This window comes from Globicephala melas, chromosome 16 (genome assembly GCF_963455315.2).
Source record: "Globicephala melas chromosome 16, mGloMel1.2, whole genome shotgun sequence".
Lineage (NCBI taxonomy): Eukaryota > Metazoa > Chordata > Mammalia > Artiodactyla > Delphinidae > Globicephala > Globicephala melas.
In genome coordinates this window covers 16,391,770-16,416,748 of record NC_083329.1, presented here as the reverse complement: position 1 = coordinate 16,416,748, position 24,979 = coordinate 16,391,770, and the positions used below count along the sequence as shown (strand labels likewise).

The window sequence follows — 24,979 nt, the reverse complement described above, 5'->3', positions numbered from 1 at the left end:
AGCTGAGATCACAGCTGTCCCTTCCTGCGCCTCTTCCTACTTCTTTTGCATCAATGACCTTCCTATTTAGATTTGCAAGTCCCAGGCATAGGAGTTCTTACTTCCCTGTCTCTTTTGAAAACTGGAATGGAATAATAGGATGAAAGGAGGCAGATACTGTTTCTATCCATCCCCCTCAGCCCCCCGCCATCATCCAGGTTAGTTTCAGGATCCAGATATACGGCATAAATCACTGGCTATTGTCCTAGCCTTTCCGGTTTGGTCCCCCAATATCCAGCCTGGTGTTTGGGCTGCCGGTGTCCACATTTCACCACAGCCTCTTTCTGAGGGTGGATCCAGTGATCCACAAAATGAGTGGATCTGCTTCCGACCCCTGGGACACCCTGACATGCAGCCCAGGCTGCACAGCTGGGCGGCAGCTGCTTCAGACCCCCTGAGAGCCTGTGGGATCTGAAGGTGCCCCCAGGCCAGGCAGGTCCTGTTTTCTTTCTGTTTGCTTTCCGTCTGAGCCCCAGCTCCAGCTCCAACTCCTGGGCAGGGCACGTCTGCCACCTGCTGGCTGTGGGCAGCGCAGCACCTGACTCTCCCTCAAGCTCCTGTTTCCAGCTAAGATTTGGGGGTCTCGCCCTGGCTCAGGTCCTGAAGGGCTGGATGAAGACAGGTAGAGAGTGACGGGCCCTGACGTCCACACAAGCTTTATGGAGGGAGGATGAGGCAGGCAAAGGACCAGGACTGGCTGTGACGAGGGAGAGACTGAAGGAGGTGTAACATTTGTCCTCAGGGTCCCCTCATGCTTCTTCTCTGTCACCTGCCTGCCACTCATGCCCAGAGGTGTCAACGTCAGCTGCTCCCTGTTCAAGCACCCCAGCCCCAGAAACACCCTGAGATCTGAACCTGCCCTTCTGCCAACTCCGCCTGCCACTACCAACCCCCACCAAACAAAATCCCCACCCCTTGTCTATTTCCTGCAGAAACAGGGCAGGGCAATAGTGATGCATTTAAATAGTCACTGTCCAGACAACAGATGGCTTCTATCCCTTTCTTTTTTTTTTTTTCTTTTTTTTTTTTTTGCGGTACGCGGGCCTCTCACTGCTGTGGCCTCTCCCGTTGCGGAGCACAGGCTCCGGACGCGCAGGCTCAGTGGCCATGGCTCACGGGCCCAGCCGCTCCGCGGCACGTGGGATCTTCCCGGACTGGGGCACGAACCCGTGTCCCCTGCATCAGCAGGTGAACTCTCAACCACTGAGCCACCAGGGAAGCCCCCTCTCCCTTTCTTTGCATGACTTTCTCCCCCACAACTTTTTATTCTGTAATTTGTCAAACCTCCAGAAAACTGGAAAGAATAATTCACTGATTATCATTCACCCAGATGGGTGCAACACAGACCCTTTGCCATAGTTGCTTTCTGCCATGATCTCTTATGCATTGGGGAAAAACCCAAACGAACTTTTTGGCCAACCCGATATATACATTTGTTTTGTTTGTTTGTTTGGTTGGTTGGTTTGCTGAATCATTTGCACCTAAATTGCAGACATCTCCCTCCCTACTTCAGCGTCTTCTAAGAATAAGGACGTGTTCCTACAAAACCACACTACCATTATCACTCTCAAGAAATTCAACACTAACGAAATAATACTGACATACATCTATATTCAGATTTCCCAATTGTCCCAATAATATCCTTTAGGGCTTTTCTTTTCTTTTCTTTTTTTTAAATCTAGGATCCAATCAAGGACCCACGCTGCATTTAGTCGTCAGGTGTCTCTAGCCTCATTTAATAAGGAACAGTCTTCCCATCTTTTTTGCCTTTTATGACACTGACGATCTTGCAGAGCCGAGGCTGGTTATTTTGTTGAAAGCCCACAACTTGGGCCTCTCACGTTCCTCGTGAGTAGATTTAGGATAAGCATTTTTGTCCAGAATGCTACACGTGGATGTTGTGCCCTATTGTGCGTACATCACGTCGGGATGCTTTCTTTCTTTTTACCATTTTACCCAAAAATGACTGAGGAGGCTACAGTAAAACAGAAAATTAAAACTTCTGCTGCGGGTAGAGGAACCAAATATACCAAACTGCCTAGACTGGGTATGAGGAAGATACATCACACTGACGGCCGCTTCCTGGTCACCGAGACCCACCCAAAGGGAACCCTGTCAGGAGCTAGAACTCTTGTTTTCCAAGTCAGAGGTCAGCAAACTTGGTCTGTAAAGTACCCGATAGGAGATATTTGGGATTATACTCTCTGTGTCAACAAACGCCCTGCAGTTGCAGCACAAAGGCAGACACAGGCAATGTGTAAGCAGGTGGGCGTGGCCATGTTCCAATAAAACTTTATTGGCAAAAACACAACTGCCAGGTTCGGCTCAAGGACCTTTGTTTGCTGACATCTGATGTAAGTGAAAGAAAATATTCCAGCTATTAAATAGGTAAAACTTTCTTTTTCTGGTAAGTACTGCATTGTAAAAAAAACAAAAAACACTACCACCACCACCAAAAAAACTATTCCTATCATTATTTACTTTTTTATGCAAAACTTTTTGAGGCATGCCATGTGCCCAGCACCGGCTCAATATTGGGTAAATACCTCAGAGATGAAACATACAAGAGCCTCCACTTTCTTGTGAGGGCAGAGTTTGATGTGAGAGACAGATAACATGCAAATAAACATACAAAACTACAAGCTGTAATGGGGACCATGGAGGAAATGAATGGGTGCAGAGACAAAACAATGGGGGCATGTCATACTGATAGGGGAGTCAGGGAAGTGACATTTAAGCTGAGACCCAGTGATGGTCATTGGAGGGGTTGGGTGGAGAGCTTTCTAGGCAGAGGGAACAGCAATTGCAAACGGCCTGAGGTGGAAAGAGCTGGGCTAGTGTCATTTTGAACCTAGGTGTGGCTGGAGGTTAGTAAAGAGCGGCAGGAGAGAGGGGTATGGGAGGAGGTTTACAGGTCATAGTTGGTGTTTGTACTTTATTCCAAGAACAGTGGGAAGTAATTGGAGAGTTTAAGCATCTGTCCATCTCCAACCTTAAGGAACTGTCACCTGAGACAATCGCTAGACTTGGGCGTGAATCCGAATCCTCTCACGGCTGTGTGACCTCTGAGCCTCAGTTTTCTCACCTGTGAACAGGCTGATAAAGCCTCTTCATAGGGTTGTTAGAAGAGTTAAATGCAGCAATGTATAGTCGGCCAGAGGAGATGCACATGCTGATCACTGTACCTGACAAGATGGTCAGCACCTGGGCGGCCAGGTTCCAGCATGGAACAGGTAAGAGCAAGCACTACACATCCCCCCTGGGGAGAAAGAGTGGCGCTTTGGAGCACTCAGCCAGCACAGGAAGAGCGGGGAGCATCGTCAAATAGGCCCCAGCCCCTCTCTCTCCAATCCACGACACCACCGCTCCAGCCATCAGGAAGTACCCCGTGCTCCTGTGCCCCAGCTGTGACTCCGAGAAGGCTCCTTTCAGCTCGCAGGAGCTCAGGAAAGCACCCAGCCTGCTCAGAGGACTCAACCTTGCTCTGCTCTGTGTCATTTTGTTTTTCAGTTCTCCCTCCTGTCTTTACTCACCGACCCGGACCCAGGTGAGTGTGCGGACCCCCTTGGGGCTTCCAACCCCACAGGCTGGTTCTGGGATGGAGAAAAGGGGGCCCGTACATGCGAGTGTGGATGTGACCTCAGGGTTCCAATGGTTCAGAAGTGTCACAGACCGCTTTGAGGATCTTCCCAGAGAAATGCATTCCTGGGTATTTGTGTGTCCACACACACACACACACAGTGCTTTACACAATTTTGAGTTGCCTGTGGACATCCCTGATGTCCAGTCTCATGACCCCAAGGGAAGAATTGCTGAAGCCATTAAACCCCTTCATTTTATGCAGAAGGATACTGCGGCCCAGAGAGGGGAAGCAACCTGCCCGAGGTCACACAGCCCATTATTGTCTGAAATGAGACCAAAAGGCCAAGGCAAAGTGAGGGTGTCTTGAACAATGGCTCCAGGAAGGCCAGCCCTGTGCTACCCCACTCTCTCCACCCACTTCGGTGGGGAGCCAGCCCCTCTGTGCTGAGAGGGTGGTGCTGTACAGGCAGCCCCTGGCTGGCCCACCGCTGCTGATGGCCTCTCACCAGCACCCCCACTGGGTTGCCCCTCCACCCGGTGTGTCTCCTCAATGTTCTTTCACACAGCCTCTTCTCTCACAGACACACCTGCCACCTCTCACCTGCCCCGCTTCCTCTGCCTGGTGCCCTCAGACGGGCCTGGGCTGAGCAGAGCTGCTCCTTCCTGCCACATCGTCCATCTCTCGGTCTCTGTCTCTGGGTCTGAGTCTCCCTCTGCTGCTCTGAGGCCCAAGGGAGAAAATTCCACTGATTATTTCACTGGGGCAGAGGACACATCCCCCACTGGTAACGACCTGCGTTGGTCACCCACAGAGGACAAGAGCCAGGCACATGGAGATCACAGTCGCGTCTAAACATTAGATCAAGGGTCTCTTCGGAGCAAAGAAGGTGATAACTGGGTCAAATTCAGCTTGACAGTCAATATTCTCTGGCAGGAAAGCCCTGGATGGGCAGACAGATTTGTGCCGGCTCAAGGCAAGCGATGCTTGGAACTTGTCCTGCCCTGCACGCTCAGGGAATGTTTGTGGAATTGGATAGAAATGTACATGAGCGTGGTGTGGGGACTGGGAAAGGATCTGTGTCTTTCCCCAAAGCAAAGGAGAGTGTTGAATTCAACAACATATAATTCAATTGCTTGGAAGAATCATATTTCAGGGGGCTCCCCCAGCTGGCCAGACCAGCAGCACACTTGGAATCCAGGGTGGGTCCAAGGCCAAGAGATGGGAAGAGATGCCCCCTCCCCAGCCTTCAGCGCGAACTTCTCAGGCACCACTGAAGGGGCTGCTTTGGTCTGGGTGCCCACGAGACAGAGCTTCGGAACTGTGGGCTTGCACAGAGGAAGAAACAGGACATCTAACACTCAAGGGACCTCACCCTCTTCAAGTGTTTGAAAAGCAGCCCCGGGCTTCCCTGGTGGCGCAGTGGTTGAGAGTCCGCCTGCCGATGCAGGGGTCACGGGTTCGTGCCCCGGTCTGGGAAGATCCCACATGCCGCAGAGCGGCTGGGCCCGTGAGCCATGGCCGCTGAGCCTGCGTGTCCGGAGCCTGTGCTCCACAACGGGAGAGGCCACAACAATGAGAGGCCCGCGTACCGCAAAAAAAAAAAAAAAAAAAAAGAAAAGCAGCCCCACCCGTAGTCCACCAGGTGGGCTTTGTGGGAGTTAACAGGAGTATTTACCTCAAGAAACTTTACTGCCACCTGCCAGAAAGTTGCAAAAGACATCTACAATGACTATGAGTTTATGACACCCTGGATTGTGCAGTGAACAACACGAACAAATGTATGCAGTGGCCCTACTGAACAGACCTCACAGAAAAGGGAGTGGATACATTCTTTGTGTCCATAAGGCCTTCAGCTTTAATCAAATAGATTGGAAAATTTAGGGTCAGATTTGATCTGCAAACAGGAAGAACTTCCTCATCATCATAGTTGTCAAAAAATCTGAATGGGCTTTTGGGCTCTTGAGTGGTAGTGAGTTCTCCATCACTGGCGGTATTCGAGCACAGGCTGAAAAGCCACTTAGTAAGGAGTAGAAAATGTGGGATTTAACATACTGAGATTCTGGGCTTTATAAGAACCCTGCCAAGGGCTTCTGATAGTTCGGTTAAGTAGATGAAGGGATCCTGGGACAGGCCACATGCATGCCCCCGAGTCCATCTCGAGGTGTTCTGTCAGCCTCTGGCTGTGGAACAGGGTGAGATGTAGTGGCTGGGTCTTTCTGCAAAGAGCAGGTTAGGTTCTAAAAACAGCCCTGTTCGCGTCTGATTTAATTTCACCTGAGGGTTGTACTTTGATGGAATTTGTCAGATTCCCCGCCGGCTTTGACAACAGTGTGGCCAGGGAAATGCTGTGCTCAAGTCCACGGGCAAGCTGCTACTGGAGTTGGTCTTGCTGGAGACAGTACATGGTGAGGGCCTGGCTGGAGCAGATGGGCCTGGGCCACAGTCCCCAACGGGTGGCAGAGGAGGTGACCATCAAACAACACAGACTCTGCCCATCTCCCCAAAGCAGGTGACATGACAGCCCACAGGCCTGCAGAAATGCCTCTTCAAAGCCAGCTAGATTCTGCCCAGCAACACAGGCTGAGCCCATCCATCAGCTGTCCTGACGCCTGCCAGCAAGGGTCTCTGCTGGGCTTGCCCTGTCAGCCAGAATGGAAGCATCAAATGCAGGCTGACAGGGTTGGGGTTTGGGGGAAGCCCTCGGAGGAACCGTCTGTGCCACAATGATGGATGGTGCCAACAGGGACGGCATTCCAGGGATTTTTATTCTGTTCCACACATCTGGCAAGCTCTTTAACCCAAGCAGCTGCAAAACCCCATCCCAGGAATCTTGAGTTTTTCCGAGAGACCCCATGCATGGACCACGATAATCCTGGTTGAGGGACCTGGAGGATGTGACAAAAGAGATTTCCCAATGGTGTTACTTCCTGGAAGCCAAAACCCATGGAGTTTCCGGAAACACAAACCCACAAGAGGCTCCAGGGCTCATAAACTAGCAAACCAGACTTGGACTTAGGTAGACCTGGCTTCTGATACCATCTCCTTCTGCCTTAGTTTTTCCTTTTCTGTAAAATGGGAATAATAATACCTATGCTATAGAGTTAAAAAGTTAAACTATAGAGTTTTTTAAAGTTAAATAAGGTTGTGTGCAACCACGTTTATTTTGTATAGTCACCAATACATAGAAAATACTCAGTACATAATAACCTATTATTTGGAATATTTGAGTTAACTCGGGATATTCTTTACCATTCTTCCTGATAAATTCTAAAAACAGACTCTTATAATTAGACAAATCCACAAGGGTTTCTTTTTATACCTGATATGAAATGCTTCTGACAGCTCCCCCATTCATCCTGCAAAGCTTTCTCCTTCTCTATAGCCTAGAGAAAATCTCAAGTAATCTGTATTGGAACCTGGAAAACTTTTTAAAAATCTACGAATGGAACCAAATTTCATGTCAGGCTGCATGCAGTCCCTGTGTCCCCAGGAAAACCCTTGGACAAATTTCTATACTCCTCTTGAGCTCATCAGACATTTTCTTCACTAAATATCTATGACCCAAATCTCAAATAGTTTTTTTTTTCCTGAATTCCCTGTTTACTCTGCACCAGGCAGACACCATCTTCACTGGCAGAGCTATGTGCCCACTGTGTGCCAGCCAATCAGAAGGAAGGGAGGCTTGGCCATAGAGGGAAAGGTTGATCTGTCCAACACATATATTAACAGCATATAGGGCTCTGTGCTGGGCACTGTGGGGTAGAAAGAGGAATGGACATGGCCCTTTCTCTTAAGAAACCAACTGTCTAGTTGAAGGAAAGAAATCAGATAGACCAAGTTAAATACAAAACTCAAGAGATGTGCCCTCTGAGATCCAGCCGTGAAACCTAAAATTCTGCAACCTCCTGGGCCACTGAGGAATTCTAGTATCTAAAATTCATATCCCACCAGCAACTCAATATTAAACCATGTGTGTTCATGTGTTGTTACTACATGATATGGTTGACTCTTGAACAATTCAAGGGTTGGGGGTCCTGACCTCCCCATGTAGTCAAAAATCCATTTTGACTCCCTGCAAGCTTAACTACTAAGAGTGTACTGTTGGCTGGAAGCCTTACTGATAATATAAACAGTCGATCAACACAATTTTGTATGTTATATGTATTATATACTGTATTCTTACAAGTAAGCCAGAGAAAAGAAAATGTTAGTAAGAAAGCCATAAGGAAGAGAAAATACACTTACAGTGCATGTGCATATGTATCTACTGAAAAAAAATCCACATGTAAGTGGACCCATGTGTGCAGTAAACTGTGTTGGTTGACAATTTAGACTGGGTTCAGCTGGGCAGTTCTTCTAGCCTAGGCAGGGTCAGCTGATCTTGGCTGGGCTTCCTCATGTGTCTGTAGTCAGCTGGGAGATTAGCTGGGCTTTCTTACATGTCTGAGACCTTGGCTGGGGCCTAGGGCTGCCTCACATGTTCCATTATCCTACTTAGAAGAGCCCAAACCTGTTCACACGGCAGTCACAGGGGTCCATGAGAGAGAGAAAGAGAAGCTTGGAGCTGGTACACAATGCTTCCACTAGAAGCTATTGGCAAAGCAAGTCCCAAGGCCAGCCCAGACCCTAGGGATGGAGAAACTGACTCCATCTTTTTCCTTTTTTGAATTTTATTTTATTTATTTTTTATACAGCAGGTTCTTATTAGCTATCTATTTTATACACATCAGTGTATATATGTCAATCCCAATCTCCCAATTCATCCCACCACCACCATCCCCCATGCCACTTTCCCCCCTTGGTGTCCATATGTTTGTTTTCCACATCTGTGTCTCAACTTCTGCCCTGCAAACCGGTTCATCTGTATCATTTTTCTACATTCCATATATATGCGTTAATATACGATATTTGTTTTTCTCTTTCTGAGTTACTTCACTCTGTATGACAGTCTCTAGATCCATCCACGTCTCTACAAATGACCCAATTTCGTTCCTTTTTATGACTGAGTAATATTCCATTGCGTATATATACCACCTCTTCTTTATCCATTCGTCTGTCAATGGGCATTTACGCTGCTTCCATGACTTGGCTATTGTAAATAGTGCTGCAATGAACACTGGGGTGCATGTGTCTTTTTGAATTATGGTTTTCTCTGCGTATATGCCCAGTAGTGGGATTGATGGGTCATATGGTAATTCTATTTTTAGTTTTTTTTTTTTTTTTTTTTTTTTGCAGTACGCGGGCCTCTCACTGTTGTGGCCTCTCCCGTTGCGGAGCGCAGGCTCCGGACACGCAGGTCAGTGGCCATAGCTCCCGGGCCCAGCTGCTCCACGGCATGTGGGATCTTCCCAGACTGGGGCATGAACCCGTGTCCCCTGCATTGGCAGGCGGACTCTCAACCACTGCGCCACCAGGGAAGGCCTATTTTTAGTTTTTTAAGGAACCTCCATACCATTCTCCGTAGTGGCTGTATCAATTTACATTCCCACCAACAGTGCAAGAGGGTTCCCTTTTCTCCACACCCTCTCCAGCATTTACTGTTTGTAGATTTTTTGATGATGGCCATTCTGACTGGTGTGAGGTGATACCTCATTGTAGTTTTGATCTGCATTTCTCTAATGATTAGTGCTGTTGAGCATTCTTTCATGTGTTTGTTGGCAATCTGTATATCTTCATTGGAGAAATGTCTGTTTAGGTCTTCTGCCAATTTTTGGATTGGGTGGTTTGTTTTTATAATATTGAGCTGCATGAGCTGTTTATATATTTTGGAGATTAAGCCTTTGTCCATTGATTTGTTTGCAAATATTTTCTCCCATTCTGAGGGTTGTCTTCTCGTCTTGTTTGTAGTTTCCTTTGCTTTGCAAAGGCTTTTACGTTTCATTAGGTCCCATTTGTTTATTTTTGTTTTTATTTCCATTACTCTAGGAGGTGGATCAAAAAAGATCTTGCTGTGATTTATGTCAAAGAGTGTTCTTCCTATGTTTTCCTGTAAGAGTTTTATAGTGTCTGGTCTTACATTTAGGTGTCTAATCCATTTTGAGTTTATTTTTGTGTATGGTGTTAGGGAGTGTTCTAATTTCATTCTTTTACATGTAGCTGTCCAGTTTTCCCAGCACCACTAATTGAAGAGACTGTCTTTTCTCCATTGTATATCCTTGCCTCCTTTGTCATAGATTAGTTGACCATAAGTGCGTGGGTTTATCTCTGGGCTTTCTATCCTGTTCTGTTGATCTATATTTCTTTTTTTGTGCCAGTACCATATTGTCTTGATTACTGTAGCTTTGTAGTATAGTCTGAAGTCAGGGAGTCTGACTCCTCCAGCTCCATTTTTTTCCCTCAAGATTGCTTTGGCTATTTGGGGTCTTTTTTGTCTCCATACAAATTTTAAGATTTTTTGTTCTAGTTCTGTAAAAAATGCCATTGGTAATTTGATAGGGATTGCATTGAATCTGTAGATTGCTTTGGGTAGTATAGTAATTTTCACAATATTGATTCTTCCAATCCAAGAACATGGTATATCCCTCCATCTGTTGGTATCATCTTTAATTTTTTCATCAGTATCTTATAGTTTTCTGCATACAGGTCTTTTGTCTCCCTAGGTAAGTTTACTCCTAGGTATTTTATTCTTTTTGTTGCAATGGTAAATGGGAGTGTTTCCTTAATTTCTCTTTCAGATTTTTCATCATTAGTGTATAGGAATGCAAGAGATTTCTGTGCATTTTGTATCCTGCTACTCTACCAGATTCATTGATTAGCTCTAGTAGTTTTCTGGTAGCATCTTTAGGATTCTCTATGTATAGTATCATGTCATCTGCACACAGTGACAGTTTTACTTCTTCTTTTCCAATTTGTATTTCTTTTTCTTCTCTGATTGCCATGGCTAGAACTTCCAAAACTATGTTGAATAATAGTGACAAGAGTGGACATCCTTGCCTTGTTCCTGATCTTAGAGGAAATGCTTTCAGTTTTTCCCCATTGAGAACGATGTTGGCTGTGGGTTTTTCATATATGGACTTTATTATGTTGATGTAGGTTCCCTCTATGCCCATTTTCTGGAGAGTTTTTATCATAAATAGGTGTTGAATTTTGTCAAAAGCTTTTTCTGCATCTATTGAGATGATCATATGGTTTTTATTCTTTAATTTGTTAATATGGTGTATCACATTGATTGATTTCCATATATTGAAGAATCCTTGCATCCCTGGGATAAATCCCACTTGATCATGGTGTATGAGCCTTTTAATGTGTTGTTGGATTCCGTTTACTAGTATTTTGTTGAGGATTTTTGTATCTATATTCATCAGTGATATTGGTCTGTAATTTTCTTTTTTTGTAATATCTTTGTCTGGTTTTGGTATCAGGCTGATGGTGACCTCATAGAATGAGTTTGGGAGTGTTCCTTCCTCTGCAATTTTTGGGAAGAGTTTGAGAAGGATGGGTGTTAGCTCTTTAAATGTTTGATAGAATTCACCTGTGAAGCCATCTGGTCCTGGACTTTTGTTTGTTGGAAGATTTTTAATCACAGTTTCAATTTCATTACTTGCGATTGGTTGGTCTGTTTGTATTATCTATTTCTTCCTGGTTCAGTCTTGGAAGGTTATACTTTTCTAAGAATTTGTCCATTTCTTCCAGGTTGTCCATTTTATTGGCATAGAGTTGCTTGTAGTAGTCTCTTAGCATGCTTTGTAATTCTGTGGTGTCTGTTGTAACTTCTCCTTTTTCATTTCTAATTTTATTGATTTGTGACTCCATCTTTTGGTGAGACGAGCTGCAAAGGCACATTGCAATAAGCATGGCCACAGGGAGAGGTGAAGAATCAGGTCTCTTTTATTTCATCAGATTGGCTCATACCACACCGGAGTACCAATGTGGAACTTGAGGCTGTCAGCTAGACTTGGCCACATCCAGCTCCCCTGCCTCTTCACTACCCTTTCATCTCCTTCCTTGGCTGGCTTTCTTCCCCCATCCACCCCGGATTCGAGGCTACTTTGACTGGAGGCCACATCCCACTCTTTTTTGTATAATTCTCCATTGTTCCCAAAGCCTTCCTGCACCTGGCATAATACTTGTCCCACTGTAGGTGCACAATACATGTTTCTTACATAGGCAATGGGATGAACTACCAATAGAATAGAAAAGACAAAACAAGCTTTAAGTTTGGAGGTAGAGAAACCCTCCCAGGTGACTCTTCTAAAAAGCATTTTCAAAACATATCGCAACCCACCCCAAATGTCAAGGATCTTGGCCTTCCCTTGCACAGTCTTCCAACTGATGGCTTCTGGCAATCTGGGGCCACTGAGCCTCTGCTGCTTCTATCCCACCTCAACCAAGGGCCCTGGACCCTGGAGAATAGCACCCTGGAGAATGCCTCTCTTGGCAGGAATGTAACTCAAAGTCTATGTGTTTTATTCCCTCCTTAGCTTCACTGAGAGGTGAACAGACCTTGTAAATAGGGCTGGATTCAAATCAAAACCCTCCAACAGACATTTCATCCATCCTCTGTCACCTGGAAAAATCATACCATTCCATCTTTATGAAATACCTTCCCTCATTTCCAAATATCTGCAAAAGAAATGATTCTTAACGGTCTAACCAAGATTATCCAGTCTGACCCTCGACTTGTGGGAGTGATGGGAGAAATTACAGGAGCGATTCAAAGGCGCTTATCTATAAACACCTGTTGGAAAAACAAAAATCAATTCTCCAAAGAAAAAAGAAAGAAAGAAATGGGGCAATCATCTCATTACCAAACTCATTGTCTCTTCCAAATGTCAGTTTGAAATCTTTCATGTCAAACTCAGAAAAACATTTTCTTCCCCTTACTTTCTCACCCTTTCTCTGCTTTATCATGCTAGATGGAAAGAAACTTTTTTTGCTCCAGGAAGACAATGGCCTTATCTTCAACCTAGATCCTCATGCCTGGAAAGGTGGCCTCCTCTGAGAGCATTTTCATAGTGGGGAAAAGCAGCTCGGGAGAAATAATGAGGAGGCAAAGGGAGTCTTGACTTGACACTGTGATAAATGAGGTGAAACTTTGGCAAGGAACCAGAGTTGGCGTATTCAAAAAGGAAATAAAAAGATAGTTCCATTTTAATGGGAAATATAAAACAGCCATTGTGCAAAAGTCGATTTTTCAAAAGCCAAAGAGATAAAGACTATAAGGGAATGACTGAGAGACGAATAAGATAATGTGGTTGATAATCGGGCGTAGGTAAGGTCCCATCCTCCGGGCCATCGCTGTGGCTCCGTGGGAGCGCCTTTTCAAGTCGGCTATCTGCATTTGCTCCTGCCTCATTAACATATGCATCTCTGGACAGCTTCCTTACAGCTTCAACTTGCTGACTTGCCATACTCCTGCCAGCTGGAGAGAGCAAAGTCAACCCAACCTTCTTCAAATCCCAAACTCCTCTCCTTCAGCCACAGAGCGATCAGCATCTTCCAAGGCCCCAGACAACAAAGAGCTTGAGTCCAGGCTTACACACACCTGCTCTTCCTAGTGGATTGGTCTAGTGTAAGGTTTACAACCAAGGGCAACGCCATATACTGCCCTTTCTTTCAGTAGGCAAGATCCGTGAATCTTCTCAAGGCTGTCCTTGGACAATCCCTAATTAGCAGGCTGGATATGCAACGGGAATGATAGGACCCCTTTCCCAAGGGTAACTGAATTATCTGAGGCAGTATGAGAGGCCCGCTGAAGCAGTTGAGAGAGTGCAATTTAAGGGATATATGGAGATAAACTGCCTTAGTTCCTATGCTGTCATTTATTAGCTATGTGACCTTGGACAAGTTACTTAACCTCTTTGAGCCTCAGGTTTCTAAGCTTAAAGTAGAGATAATAATACATCTAGATTTTTATGAGAATGGAATGGGGTGGTTCATGTAAAATGCTTAGTCCAGAGCCTGGTACGTAGTAAAGACTCAGTAAATATTAACAGTTATGATGATTCTATGTAAATAACTCGGGAGTAGTTTGATGCTGAAGCTGAAAGAAAAGTGACAAGTTTCTTTGACTTTATTCAGCTAAGGTGACTGATAAAGTCCCACTGAGAAACTTCATTCACAGAACCACCCAACAAGGCACCCAAGTGCCACTGGATCTGACCCTGGGCAGATCTCATACAGGACCTTGGAGACTCCCTGCGCCCTAGTCATCTTCCTGCTCTTTACAGGTGAGAAAACTGAGGCACGGAGGATACAGTTGGCTTGTCCAAGGTCACGGTTAGTGAAAAGCCATTTCCAATCACGTGCTCTTGACCCTGCCAAATGCCAGCGCTGGCTCACTGGGTCATGACAGCCCCCTCAAATGAAAACTCACGGTGCCCGACCCCTTCCATCTGCCCCGTCAGCGTCAGGAGCTGGAAAGACACATGAACCCTCCTTCAGGACCTAGAAATCTTTGGGAAAGGGGGTTTTCAGTGAAATAAAATGGTGACTTCTTTAGGTCTGATGACTAGGGTTGCTTCTGTCCTGTTCCCACATCTGTAGATTGGACTCTCGACCAGTATGAGTACAGCCAAGAGTATTACGACCAGGAGGGGAATGCCAGCAGTGCTCTAGGCCATCCCGAGAATCCTGACTGGTACTACGCGGAGGACGGTAGGTACCAGAGCTGTTTGGGGGGGCCCTCCTGGGAGGAGAGCAGCGCACCTGGAGGGGAGTTTATGTGTGACCACATGCAAGGGCTCTCTCTTCTCTTACTCTCTGACCAGCATCATAAAATAGGTATTACAAAATTATTTAGACTGGCTTTTATTCAGTTAGAATTACATACTATGAATACTGGGGAGGTTCTTAGAGACCATCTCTCCCACTTTCAAATGACAGGTGAAGCAAGTGAGGCCAAGAGAGGAGCTGACTTAGCCAAAGTCACTCAGCAAGTTATGCATCATCATCTAGCTCTCCCGACACTGTGGGTTAGAGTCATGTTCAAAATCATCCCCAGAGCTTTCATGACAGGTAGTCCTAATTATGCAGAAGAGTCTGTCTTAGCATTAGGCTTCAAACTGTAGCATTCACAAATTTGCCATTGTGCTGTGCTGTTTTTTTTTTTCTCTTTTCACTCTTCAGAAGATTTGCACAGTTGTGTGTGTGTGTGTGTGTGTGTGTGCACGCGTGCTCACACATGTGTGCTTCGGCCACGTTTGTTTTTGTTTTTGTGGCTTCTTGAGACAGAAAGGAAAATGAGAAGCTGGGCCTAAGCAAAGCCATGTGACTAAATCAGTAGAAGTAATGGAAAGCACTTAGCAGCTGGAATAAAAGCTGTGTAACTGCGAAGTGGCCTGGAAGGCAGGGCCAAGATACGGGGCATCAGGGGAACATCAGAAGGGACCATCAAAACAAGAGCCAGGCCCAGGGATCCTAGTTCCTGAACCAAAGAACAATGTGTGTGAACAGAAGGATAAAGAATTCCCCAAGGGAAGATCCATTCAGACAACCATGAAAAGCCAAAGGCACAGATGAAATATGACAAAATCTAACTGAACAAGTAGTTGAAGAAAGATGAAGGCCACTGGGTCATTTCCTCCTCGCCGTCAATTCTTCTGTCCCCCTCTTGCCTTTGGTCTTCTTTCCTGATGTTCAGAAAGCTTGTGTTTCATTAGGGGTGGGATTTCGTTCCCCACTCCTGACCTCCACCCCTGGGCACTGGGAGTAGGGGAGGTCTTCAGGCTTGTGAAATGCCTTCGGCATCAGAGACAGACCCCGTGGCACTCCCAGCGAGCCTGGGAGGAGAGAGACACTGATGACGGGAAAGGGGAGTTACTCAATGAGAAAGGCCCCATCCAAAGCCAGGCTGAGGGAGACAGTCACGATTCCTTCTTGCCTCTCCTCTTACTAACCTGAATTCCTCCCTCTGGTCTTGTCATGGCAGTTTTCCCGGCTCTTTAAGGTCAATGCATGTTTCCCCCTTTCCCCAATCACTGGCTAGGCAGTTCCTCTCTCATTTGGGGCAGGAGATGGAAATTCAGTGCAGACAGGGGGCTTCTTGCCTGCTGTTCATTGCAACATTGACTTCCGCCCACGTGTTTTAGATCCATGCCTGTCCAACCCCTGTGCACATGGTGGGGACTGCCTCATCAGCGGGGCCACATTCACCTGCAGCTGTCCAGCCCCTTTCTCTGGAAACAGGTGTCAGAATGGTGAGTGGACCTTCACTGGATCCAATCTTCCCTCCATGTTGAACAAGAGGCAGTTTCTCCTCCAATTCTAGGGGGTAAAGAAGGGTTCAGTAGTCCCGTGAAAAGGCTGACAATCACACATATTATGTTATGCATAATAGATTCCTCAGCATGGTCACAGGCAGCATCTCACTTAGTCCTCACCCTTACATGTTAGATAGGACTAGTATGTCCATTCCACAGATGAGAAGATTGAGGGTAAGAGGAGATAATAGCTGGGTTCTGACCAAGAGTGTTTAGACCAACTTCAGCAGAGAAATGTTGTTCATATACAAGAGCAGGAAGGCTCTCAGGGCACATAAGGCTCAACCTTGTTAGAGAAAGGGAGCCCAGAGTGTACAGGGGACTTGCTCGTGGTTACACAGCTAATTAAGAGAAGAGCAGAAATTACAGACCTGGTGCCTGACTCCCAGCCCCATGCTCTCTCTTCCTGCCATCCTCACTCGTGGAGACTCTGAAAAAAGGTGTGTCCACTCTTAGTGACCTCTTGTGGGCATAACATGAGGCTATGTAATAAGGTATTGGGAATAGAATTCTTACAGGCTAATTGCACCCCTAGAGAGAACCTGGATTCTATCACATCTAGCAACCATCTAAGTGGGGTGAGGGAGGAAGTGAGGGTTTTATGGTTGACTTGTTTTCTCTGTGCCCTCTTCAGTTATTCCTACCATTTTCAATCCTACAAAATCTTTCAATAAAATTTTCAGGATGGTTTGGGATATCAGGCCCAAACATAGTTACTGGGTTTATCCCTCAACTTCTTGGAAGAATGACAAAATTGTAAATGGAATATAAAATCAGCTATACAATGGAGAAACTCAAATTGCAGCTCCACTTTTCTGAAGGTGTAAAAATTATCAAGGTGTTTATAAAAATAGCATAATAAAGACTATGAGCCCTAGAAACTCATAAGGAACTGGGAAGCAATCATCCACGACCCAAGGATAAGAGAGAAGCCTTGTCTAGGTGGGTAGCATGATGTTTCAGAACCATGGACAGGGGGCACATGCTCTATCAGTCACCAACACCACCTCTCCCCATGCCCCCGCACTCCCCTCCCAAACATTGTACTGTACAGGTACCACTCAAAGTAAAATGTGCCCCAAATAATGTCCTGTACTTTGTCCCTACTTCTCTATTGATCTCCTACAGTGCAAAACAAATGCAAGAACAACCCATGTGGCCGAGGAGACTGTCTCATTACTCAGAGTTCTCCTTACTACCGCTGTGCCTGTAAACACCCTTACAGGGGTGAAGACTGCTCCAGAGGTAAGTGCTGGAGGCCTCTTCTATGCTAAGCTCTCTCTACTGTGGCTTGTGCCTGGGATGTCAATATCCTCCTGTGTGGAAGTCCAGATACATCCAATGTTTTGGTGGCATCCAAGATGGCCCTTTTAACTAGGACTTTTTAAGATTCATTACCTCTGGAAAGTCCAGTGAGAATTGACTTGTCTGTGTCTCTTCCCAACAAAAAATAATCATCTTAAAACTCATTTAATCTAGGAAGTAAGCCCTGGTCTTTTCCTAGAATGGGCCATGTATATTTATTCACTGCTATGAGTCAGGCATTGTCCCAGGAGATTTACATTCTCTCTCACATTGTCCCCAAAACACTACAAGAAACAGTTTTACAGGTGAAGAAATTGAAGTTCAGAGAGGTTAGCTAACTTGCTTATGGTCACTCAGCTGTCAAGAGGCAGAGCTAAGTTTCAACCTAGCTCAGACTGGCCCCCAAATTCCTGCTCAGTCTATGCACCTTGTTTTTCCTTAATGAGCGACCCATCTACTTATAGACTCTTTTTTGCTGGCCTCCATCATATTGCTTCATCCATGTTTGCTTATGTTCTTAAGGTCTGTGTGTATGTTTTCTTGCATGTCAGTGGGTCTCTCTTTCCCCTTTGGTGACCTATTTTTGTGAAAGGATGGACACCAGAAAAGTGCCACCAATACCTCCTCATCAGCTCAGATGTAGCTGCAACTCCTTCTAAAGAGCCTTCCTGGACCCACTTCCTGTGTTCACAGCGGTTCCTGCATGCAGGCCAAATCCCTGCCAAAATGGCGGCACCTGCTCCCGGCATAGGCGGAGATCCAAGTTCACCTGCACCTGTCCTGACCAGTTCAAGGGGAAACTCTGTGAAATAGGTATGGGTCTATAGCACCACTTCATCAGAAACTCAGGGACACATGTAAGGCCTCTGGACTCCTTTATCTGTTTGCATTTTGTTGCCAGAACAGGGTTCAAGTCAATTCCCAAGCTCTGCTATTGCCTCGGCCTTCCAACCTAAGGGCGTAGGGTATGTCTGGCTCCATGTAGAGGAAGTCATAAACTGGGATATAGTGCAGGCAAGTCAAACACTCCTGGGTATCCTTGGGCCTCAACCTACCTACCACTGGTTCTTGTTTGAGCCCAAATTAAAGAACTCAGCTCTCACCCCCACCCCCATGATATTCCTTGTTTTTAAGCTGGGTTGAATGTGGAGCGTTCAAACCACCTTATTTCTGGGAACTCGTAGTGAAACCTCAGGGTGATCAGTATTCAGGCCCAATCCTCTCACCACCTGATACACCTGCCAAGTCCTTTCCAGGCACGGCACACCAGCTGGTCTCAGTTCTCACAGTCCCAACTGCTCTCTCCAAGGTTCTGATGACTGCTATGTTGGCGATGGCTACTCTTACCGAGGGAAAGTGAGTAAGACAATCAACCAGCACTCGTGCCTTTACTGGAACTCCCACCTCCTCTTGAAGGAGAATTACAACATGTTCATGGAGGACGCTGAGGCCCATGGGATTGGGGAGCACAACTTCTGCAGGTAAAGCTTACCATCCTCCCTGTCCTCCGCCTTGGCCACTTGTCAATGGAAGGATCTGTTTGTCCCTCCCCTCTGCTCCTAGTTCTCCTGGGCCAGCTTCGAAATGTTGGAACGGAACACTGAAACTCATCAGCTTTCCCTCTAGGAAGATTTTCCAACTCAGGCTAGGTTAGGTTATGCTGCTGTAATGAACAACCCCCAAATCCCAGTGGCTTGAACACATCAATGTTAATTTCCCATTAATGCTACGCGTGTCATGTAGGTTGGGTGTGGAGGTAGGGGGTATTCTTAGCTTCACTTAGTTACTCAAATACACAGGAAGGGGAAGGAGAGACTGGAACATGGAGCGTGAGATTTTTACTACCTCAGCCTAGAAGTGACACATCATCTTACCACACATGTTTCATTGGCCAGAAATAGTCATATAGTCTCACATAACTTCAAGGGATAAATGGAACTTCAAAGGGATAAATGGAAAATGGAATGTTTGGTTAGCATGACGGTCTCTGACACAAGGATGTGCAGGTTTTCCCAAATAAGAATAATGCCATTTCTATCCCTGGTGATGACTGGTACCTTCTTCCCCGTCTTCCTGACCATCCTGTTGGCTTCCTTCCACAGCTCATTGTCTAACCAATGGCTAACCAAGGCTAAGGACATGCATGGTCTGCATATAGAAACAGAGAGTTTTTGTATGGCTTTAAACTGGTTCCATTAAGCAAGAGGATTTCCCTAGCACAAGACACAAGACACAAGTTTCCTTCTACTTTCACTTACCTTGAGCTGCCCCCTCCACGGGACTCTTCAGGGTGACCCCCAGCAGCGGCTCTCAGAGAATTCCCACGCACAGAACTTGAAGGCTCGGGCAGCGGAGCCCTACTCTCACCATGTTTGTGTAGTTATTTCACTTTCCTGACAAAGAAGGGTCTTCAACAGGGATCTCATTTATTTTCCTACAAACAGTGTAATATGTCCCGTGGATCTGGCACGAAGCTCGTGAACTACTCCCTGGTTACTGAGATTCTCCTCTGGAAGTTAAGATTTGGCCCCCAAACTATAACCACCCTAGTATGTCAAGGTTTGCTAACCTGTTGGAGGAATGGAATGGAATGTGGTCCCAGGGGGATGCAAGAGCTTGGTGCTCTCTTACTCAAAGGACTTTTAATGAGGTCCAGCGAGTTCACCAAGGCTTGACTCCGGCTTACTTTGTTTTTTTTTTTTAATTTTAGAAACCCAGATGGAGACAAAAAGCCCTGGTGTTTCTTTAAATTAAACAATGCAAAGTTGAAATGGGAGTACTGTGATGTCCCCTCCTGCTCTGCTCTAGGTAAGTCTGTGGCTGTCTGGAGGCCCGGGTAGTGGGGAGGTTGCAGAGCCATAGAAAGATATTCCTGGAACTCCCTCTCTGTCCTACCCCTGTCCTTCCACAACTCCTGCTTTACCATTTGCCATCCCAGTGGCAACCCAACTGCCCAATCCTCTGCTCCCCTCTCGGGAGGTCGAGCAGACTTGGATACATTTGTAGACTCAGGCTTCCCGACTCCCAGTCAGTGCACTCAGCAAATATTGAACGATTGCTTGCTGGGTGCCAGGCGCTATGCCAGGCCTTCAGTGTACAGTGGTGATCAAATGGTGGCTGGGTCTCCACAGCCTCTCGGGACACAGCATGGACTGAATTCCAGCCTCACAGTCTTCCTGCCTTGCTGCCTTAGCCCACCTCTCCACCCACATCTGAAGCGATGCACCCTCCCTCTGCTCAATGGAATTACTTCCCTGGACAGTTTCATTTCTGTGCCTTTGCTCTTACGGTCACCTCTGTCTGTAATACTGTGTCCCATACCCGCTCTTGTTCATATCCAACCATTCTTTGAGAATCAACCCAAGTAACCACTCCTCCAGGAAGTCCTCCAAGATTTACCAAGTGAAATATTACCTCTCCCTTCTTACAAACTGCATGGAATAGATTGGGCACCATCCATGCAACACTTGCTGCTCTCCCCTTTGCATGACAGTTATGTGTGCAAATGTCTTCTCTCCCCCGCTCTATTTCATCTGAATATCTTCCCCTAGGCACCAAAAAAGCCTCCAGAATATATGTGTGCATTAACAAATAGTTAAATACATACCCAGAGATGGATTTATATATCTATACACACATTTTTTATTGAAGTATATTTGCTGTACAATATTATGTAAGTTATAGGTGTACACTACAGTGACTCACAATTTTTAAAGGTTGTACTACATTTATAGTTATAAAATATTGGCTATATTCCCCCGTTGTACAATATATCCTTGTAGCTTATTTTATACCTGATAGTTCATACCTCTTAATCCCTACCCCTGTCTTCCCCCTCCCTCCTTCTGTCTCCCCACTGCTAACCACTAATTTGTTCTCTATCTGTGAGTCTGCTTCTTTTTTTTGTCACATTCACTAATCTGTTGTATTTTTTAGATTCCACGTATAAGTGATAAACATTTTTTATATGTCTGTCTACATGTCAGAATAAGAAGGAAAAAGCAACATCTTCATCATTAATCCTATAGACTCGCTTTGTATTAATCAATGTATTCCACAAATGCTAACTGCACACGTGCCTATCCTATATGCACCAGTATAGTCTCTTAGCTCTGGACACTAGTTAAGCTTCCGGATGCAGAGCCATGCCTCTGACAAGGTCCTTCTGAGGATCTGTAGGGAGGGTGAGAAGTGTGCTTTATTTTTCTTGTGCTTCACAGATGTTGCCCACGCAGAGCCCCTGACCAAACTTCCCGAGTTTGACTCATGCGGGAGGACTGAGATAGCAGACAGGACGGTCAAGAGGATCTACGGCGGCTTTAAGAGCACAGCGGGCAAGCACCCATGGCAGGCGTCCCTGCAGACCTCGTTGCGACTGACCATCTCCATGCCCCAGGGCCATTTCTGTGGGGGGACGTTGATCCACCCCTGCTGGGTGCTGACTGCCGCCCACTGCACCGAGTAGGTGCCTGCTGGGAGCAGAGGTTAGGGTGGCTGCAGTCTCCAGGGGTGTTCTTCTCTCCCCATCTGAGCAGCATCTTGGAAACTCTGGCAGGACCTGGGGGTCGGATCTTGCTCCAAGGGCAAAAGGATGTTTCCTTACAACCAGATAGAAGAGAGCTCCCATGTGTACAATGCTCACCACGTGCATTACATGTGTTATGACATGCAAGCCTCAGAACTAGCTACTTAAAGACGAGCAGGAGAGTTCTTTAGCAAGACCGTGATTACAGATGGGGATGCTGAGGTGTGAGCAGGTCAGCTCATCTGTCAAAGGTCACACAGCTGACCAGGAGCAGAGCCAGGGTGTGGCTCCAGGCTCTCAAATTCCAGGGCTAGTTCCTGATCATCTTACTTTCCCTTGTAGCTTAAAAGCCAAATATCTAAAAGTGGTGCTAGGGGACCAGGACCTGAAGAAGACAGAATTCCACGAGCAGAGCTTTGGGGTGGAGAAGATACTCAAGTACAGCCACTATGACGAAAGAGATGACATTCCCTACAACGACATTGGCAAGTCTCCTCTATCGTGGCTTTCCCATGGGTCTTGCCCTGGGTGGGTTTCTCTACTGATGGAAAGCTGAGGTTTGGTTCTAGAAGGTGCTCTTGCCTTCTTGGTCCCTCATAGACCCTGTAAGGTAGAGCATTTATTCCAGAGTTTTTTAGTTCTTCAAGGTCTGTGTTAGCGTTGCAGAAAAATGTGCACAAGTTCTTAAACTGAGGGGAAGAGATGCTAGGAACGTTGCGTTGTGGCGAGAGCTCAGCCTTCAATTACCAGCTGGCTCACCTCTCTGAGCTTCAATTCGCTCTGCTGTAAAACGGGCACACTGACGTACAGTCTCCACTTCCTGTGTGCTAAGTGACGTGATGTTCATGTATCCCCATGCACACCTGGCACCTGGTAGGCAATGACGTACTCGATCTGCCTCCTGCTTAGTTCTGTCCCCTGTTTCTCCATTCACAGACCTCTCATTCTTTCTGCTTCCTCAATATCGTTTTTTCCCCCTTAAAGCCTGTTTTTTAAAAAAAGGATTAGAAGTAATTTAAAACTCAGCCTGAAGTGTTATTACTCCTCCGAATTGAAAGTTAAAAGAATGAAATGACCAAGGGAGAGTTCTTTTAGGTATTGGGAATGGGGCTTTGCTAGGTCCACCTTCCAATCAAGTTGAAGCTGATGCTTCTTTGACAGAGAGGATGTCACTGCCCATTTCCCCTTTCTCTACCTAGCTTTGCTCAAGCTAAAGCCAGTGGACGGTCACTGTGCTCTGGAATCCAAATATGTGAAAACTGTATGTTTGCCTGATGGTCCCTTTCCCCCTGGGACTGAGTGTCACATCTCCGGCTGGGGTGTTACAGAAACAGGTGAGTCTGGCCATGCATTCTCCTGAGGCCCAGGTGAGTTACATCCACCAGACAAGAAAGGGTTACACTCAACTGCCCTCCTGAACTAGATATCAGTGTTATATTCAAAATGTATAAACCAAAGAAAGAGATTGCCCCATCTCTCAAGCTCCAGTTAAATCTCATCACCTTCAAGGAGTCTTCTCTGATCTCCATATCTGTCCTTGGCCCCAACCCTTAGATCTTTGACTTTCAGCAAGCCTTGATCCTGTATCCATGGAGAACTTTTTCCTTTCCTAGGTACATTGGAAAGAGGATAAATTAGAAAGAAGATGGATTTTGGAGTCAGACAGACTTGTATTAGGTTCTTGGCTTTGTCACTTGACTTGGACAGCTGAGTTTCAGTTTCCCAATAACATCCTAGGTTTGGAATCATGATAACAAGAGATGATAGAATTCTCCAGAGATATTCATTAAGTCAGCCCCTGGAGGGCAGGGGTCAGGTTTCATTCACCTTTGACTCTACTACCGTGCTTTGGTCAAGGCTCTCTACATAGTAGTATTCTATAAATTTTTGTTAAATCAAGCTATTGATTTATCTCTAGGATTTGGTCTGATCTTAAAAAGTAACCAAAGGGCTACTTTTCTCATAGTACTGACAAGGTTACATCCTCTCACATATGAAATTCAGAAGTGTATATCAAGTCTCTCTCAAATACTCAAAATAGATTTCTCTTCCCCCCAAATCTTGTTCCAAATAATGGAAAGCAAGAATCACTTGAAATAGGCCCATATTCATGAAGAAAGTGAAATGTAATATACACATTTGTCAGAAGGCTTCTGGGAAAGAAGATTTCTGATAGATAATTAGATTTAGGGTTAACCAGGAAACCTTTTTGTAGCTAGCTTCACTGGAGTCCATGTAAACCTTTCAGCATCATCGTGCTGACGAGAGCAGATTGAGAAGAACAGAGGTTCTTTAGGCAAGGAAACGTCTGCTCTGGGAAGCAGGCACTCTAGGTGATCAACCAGGGCACTTCAAGTGTCATGAAGTCTCTACTACGTGCAGCCCTCTGTCAGGCATGGGAAATTAAAAATAGGTTTAAGACACCATCCCTGCTTGCCCAACCTCACCGTCTAGCTGGGGAGACAGAGGAGGGCATAAACGATTCTGCTGCATGGGATAAGCACAGCATTGAAGGTGTGTAGAACCATCGTGAAGGCTGAAAGCAAAGAGTCCCCAGCCCTGAAAGATGAGGCTGCTCTGCCCATCTCCCGTAAAAACCCTTCCTGCCAAGCTCAGGTCTCGTGGCCCTCTTCTGACTGCTGCTGGCTTCTGGTGGGGCAGGTTCCAGCCTGGTCTCTACAGTGGCAACCTCCTTTCTCTGCCCCTCAGGGGACGGGTCCCACCAGCTCCTGGACGCCAAGGTCAAGCTCATCAGCAACACTGTGTGCAACTCCCGCCAACTGTATGACCACATGATCGATGACAGTATGATTTGTGCAGGAAACCTCCAGAAGCCTGGGCAAGACTCCTGCCAGGTCAGAGACTCCAAATGGTACTTGAAGAAGGAGGGGCTGACAGGACCTTACACCAGGCACAGAGGGCCCTTAGAATCCTGGGCTGGGAGGTGGGTTCAGAGACCCACTTGCCATTAAGCTAGAGGGGACACGTCTGTCCTCTGGCAAACCTGAGTCCACATCAAACCAGGACGACTCAGCATAATAACCACAGCTGTCACTTTGCCCACATTGTCCAACTTAATTCTCACAACCATCTGGTGAAGGGGATGTCGTTATCACCGTTGTACAGATGCTTAGAGAAACCATCTTGGCCTATACCACCTGGGTGGCAAGTGGCAGAGCAGGAATTTGCTCCACTGTGTTTAAATGGCCTTGGCACTGCGCAGCTTGTCTGCAAATCCCAATAAGCAGGGGACAGTCCCAAAGCCCAGTGCTTGGAAGGAGAGAGATGAGACACCAGAGAATTCACAGTAATATTGACTAACCGTTA

The 24,979-nt window shown here is 46.2% G+C and overlaps 1 protein-coding gene across 1 annotated transcript in view; it reads left to right on the top strand.

Annotated features, from left to right (window-relative positions):
* The window catches only part of HABP2 (hyaluronan binding protein 2), a 35,859-nt gene that overhangs the window by 9,001 nt on the left and 1,879 nt on the right, over positions 1–24,979 (top strand). The window contains exons 2-12 of the mRNA XM_030842433.2: positions 3,550–3,586; positions 14,108–14,218; positions 15,652–15,759; positions 16,951–17,067; positions 17,821–17,940; positions 18,437–18,608; positions 19,838–19,935; positions 21,348–21,588; positions 21,995–22,137; positions 22,852–22,986; positions 24,362–24,507. Of these exons, the coding sequence (XP_030698293.1) occupies positions 3,550–3,586; positions 14,108–14,218; positions 15,652–15,759; positions 16,951–17,067; positions 17,821–17,940; positions 18,437–18,608; positions 19,838–19,935; positions 21,348–21,588; positions 21,995–22,137; positions 22,852–22,986; positions 24,362–24,507 (1,428 nt within the window). The remainder of the gene's footprint in view (positions 1–3,549; positions 3,587–14,107; positions 14,219–15,651; positions 15,760–16,950; positions 17,068–17,820; positions 17,941–18,436; positions 18,609–19,837; positions 19,936–21,347; positions 21,589–21,994; positions 22,138–22,851; positions 22,987–24,361; positions 24,508–24,979) is intronic.